At 40.3% G+C, this 3969-nt stretch overlaps 1 protein-coding gene across 8 annotated transcripts in view; it reads right to left on the reverse strand.

The window, feature by feature from the left end:
• Cdk14 (cyclin dependent kinase 14) overlaps window positions 1-3969 on the reverse strand; it is a 574714-nt gene that overhangs the window by 424171 nt on the left and 146574 nt on the right. For all 8 annotated transcript variants that reach the window (XM_021162869.2, XM_029477257.1, XM_029477253.1 and 5 more), the window contains one exon: window positions 2799-2893. In XM_021162869.2, coding sequence (XP_021018528.1) covers window positions 2799-2893 — 95 coding nt within the window. The remainder of the gene's footprint in view (window positions 1-2798; window positions 2894-3969) is intronic.

Here is a 3969-nt window from a genome sequence, read left to right on the forward strand (position 1 = left end):
TTACTTGGTGGGAAATTGGGTTCCCTCCCCCTTCCTTTATAAACTGGGTGTCTGGAAATATTAAATTGAGCCTCGATCAGAACTTGTTGTCCTGGCTTCATTCTTTTCTTCCGCCCCGTCTAGTTTCCTCTCTTTTCAGCCTGAACTGCCTTTTTCAGTTGAACCGTTCGTGTTGTGGACCGCGGGCGGGCCGCAACATGATGGTATGATTATCCAGTCACTAATCTTTGTGCAGAAAACTCACCCAAACTGAAACATTCTCTCTGGATGGAGAGGCAGGTTCATGAGACTTGGGGCATTCAACTACTATGAGTCTTCAGAAGTTCCTCAAACTAAAAAAAAAAATATTTCCCAAACCTCCTCCAAAGGGTCATAAAAGCTGGAAATAGTTCTACAGCAGAGGAAAATCTGACCCGTGCAGCTGACTGCAAGATTGTTAGAGACATTCAGGCAGGCAGCTTTCCGGAGTGACCTAATCTGGGGTGAGGTGAGCTTTTGGTGAAGACAAAAAAAAAAAATCTGTCACCCAATCTCTTTTAAGTTATCCTAATAAAGTACAAAAAAGTCAAAATCTGTCATTTGATCTCAGGATAGTAATGGGAGAGGGAGAATGCGGGGAATAGGGAAAGAGGGACTTCTCTGTGTGAAAGTATATACTACATAATGCCGACATAGACAAGTAGAAAGAAAGAAAATAATAGCGGAGGGTGTTAAACTAAAGTATTTAGGAAAGGTTGAATAAATATTTATCAAAAAGATGTCAAGAATGATAATATGTTTCAGTATAGCTCAGTTAAACTTTTTCTAAAACCTAGATGTCCCTCGGCAGAAAAGAATGGAGAAGAAAAATATGCTATATTTACACACTGGATTATTACTCAGCAGTTTTGTTTTGTTTTTTAGAAGGACATCATGAAAGTTGCAGGCAAATGGATGGAAGTAGAAAACGGTCATTCTGAGGAAGGTAACCCTGACCCAGAATGAGAAATTTGGTATGCATTCGCTTACATATGTATAATAGCCATTAAGTGGATGATAACCAAGCTACAAGCCATAGACCCAGGGTTTCCCTGAGAGGGAGAAATAGAATAGATTTTACAGGTGCACTCAGGGACATGGGGACTAGAACAGGAGTAGTAGGTAAGGAGGAGGAGGAAAGGTAGGATAGATGGACAGAATACACAGAGAAACAGCTGAAATTGAGGGCCATTTTAGGAAGACCATGGAAATCTAGTGCAGTGTAAGCTTCCTATGATACATGATAATCCTCATGAGGCCTCCTAATAATGGAGATATAGAGGCTCAGCTGAACATGTCTGGTCACCAAACAAGTATTCCAAAACTGGGAATGGTTGCATTCAATTGAATTCTTGGCCAAGAGGGGACCCATGACAATATCCAAACAACCCAGGCTGATGGTAAAATAAAGAGTTGCCCTCCACAAACTGACCATGGGGCACTGCCAAGTACAACACCCACATTGAACATGGAGAGCTCCAGCTGGTGCCTAGATGGAGCCTTCACCCTGACATTCTAGTGACTTTGATGAAGGAAGGTACCCTGCAAATTAGCAAAAGAGAAACATAAGACACCAACTTTACCATAAATCCTTTGGCCTACAATCTGTCCTGACTACAAGATATGTATGCTATGGTAACAGTGTCACAGAACAAGTTGGAGTAGCCAACCAATGTCTGATTTGACTTAAGACCCAATTAACTACGAGCCAGACACCATCTCTGACACTGCTTTGGTGACCACAAACCAGAGATTAGATAGCCCAGATACCTATGGTAAAAGTTGGCCTTTTTTAAAAGTATCAACAAAATAACTCCCAGTGCCTTCTCCAGTCATCATCAGAGAAGCATCCTCCTGCAGCAGAAGGGAAGAGATGAAGAGGCCCACAGCCAGACATTACACGGAAAGAGAGTCTAAATGGGATGTCTCCATCAAATCCCTCCCCTAAAAGCTCAGAGAACCATGGAAGAGGAGGCAGAAAGAGTGTAAGGGCATGGAGGACACCAGGATCCTCAGGCCTTCTGAATCAACAAAGCTAGAACATATGAACTTACAGAGACTGAAGTAGCAGGCACAGGGCCTACATGGGTCTGCACCAGGTCCTCTGCATATATATTATGGCTTCCAATTTAGTGTTTTATGAGAACTTTAGTGTGCGAATGACTGGGTCTCTGACTCTTGTGTCTGCTCTTAAGATACTTTGCCCTTTGTGGAGTTGCCTTGTCTAACTTTGGTATGATAGAATCATATCACCTTTTGTCTCCTCTGACTGTGATCTCTAAGAAGTCTGTTCTTTTCTAAGGAGGTATAGGAAGGGGGTAGATCCCAAGGCCAGGGCAGGTAGGGAGGAACTGAGAGAAGTGGAGAGGACACTATAATCAGTGTGGGAAAAGAATCTATTTTAATAAAAGGAAAAGTGAAAGACTAAATACTAGTTAATTAATAATGATTAATAATTAAGCCTAATATATTCTAAAGCACCATGAGGAATTAATTACTACTTTAACCTGGAAAATAATTCCCATTTGAGTGTTCTTGCTCCATTGAGAAAAAGTAAACAAAGTTAGGATGAACCAATGAAGCCCACAGGACAATCTGCCAGCAAGAAAACCACTTCCACTAGCTTCTAGACTCCTCCTAGCAAGCTTCCAGGAGCTGGGAAACCAAACAGCAGGAAAATCTACTATGTAGTGAAGTTGAATTGTTTACATAAACTGTTATTTAACATTGACAACAGATACACTGCACATAGGATGCATTCTGGAAAACATTTAACTTACTTGCTTTTCCCTTTATACACTGTTGCATAAGATCCTTCCCCTAGTTTTTCCAGTTTTTCGTATGAGTCAGCTTTTCCAAATTTGGGACTTGTTGGCTAAACAAGAAACAGAGGGAAAACAAAAAATTGTATCAATGTAACAATTCGCTGACACTGGATAAATAAATTTTCAATATAAGAATATTTTTAAAACAATGCAATAAATGGTCATAGTGCAAATTCAGAACACACAAACACACACATGTAGAATCCAGTTTACCCATAATTGAACCAAGGGGGAGCTAAGAGATTTTCATATAGCATTCCCCCAAGGCTGTCTTACTGGCAACTTCATATAGATTTCATCACGTTCAATGTACATGTTTTCTGATCTGTGTTCACACATTCAGTGTGTTGTGTGCATTTTCCATATTATGACATGATCTAAATTAAAGATCAATAAACAATACACGCAGGTCAATCATAGCATACCTCATGTTTTTACATCCTATGGACATAGAATGATTGTTGCCTTCCTTGTTTCAATAGTTGGGGAGGGACGAAATAAAGAAAAATGTGTGACGTATCAAAACTGTATAAAAATAACATTGTATAATCCATAAAGTTTTATTAGAATGGCCATCTTATCTAAGGCTTCCTAGCTACAACAAAGCTGTAGTTACAACAGAAATTGTACAAATGAAAAAACTCAGAATCCAATGTTACTCTTATAGTATAGCATGACTGTATAATATTTAGTCTTAAAAAACATTCCTTCAACGTATTTAAACAGAAAATCAAATAGATAAGGATACATCATTCAGAGCTATTGGATCATCCTAATCTTGCATTCTAATAGGTCAGAAAAATATTAAGGACTGACAAATGAGATTACATGAAATTGGTGAACATCTGCCCTACAAAGGAAACAAGCATCAGAATAGGAGACAGCTAACAAAATGGGGGAACATCTTTGCCAACTGTACATGTGATAGAGGATTAGCAGAGACAATAAAGGAAGGCCTCAAAAATTAAACATGGGCAGACATCCGGCACCCTCCCAGCCGGAGGACAGTGATCTGCCCTGCAGGGAGCGCCATCTTGGCTCTGGGACACCGCCGAACTTAGTCTGCAGAGGTGAGAGTGAGGACCACAGAGGCAGACAGCTTCTGGGACAGGCGGGAGCCACAGAG

Source organism: Mus caroli, chromosome 5 (genome assembly GCF_900094665.2).
Source record: "Mus caroli chromosome 5, CAROLI_EIJ_v1.1, whole genome shotgun sequence".
NCBI classification, from domain to species: Eukaryota; Metazoa; Chordata; class Mammalia; order Rodentia; family Muridae; genus Mus; species Mus caroli.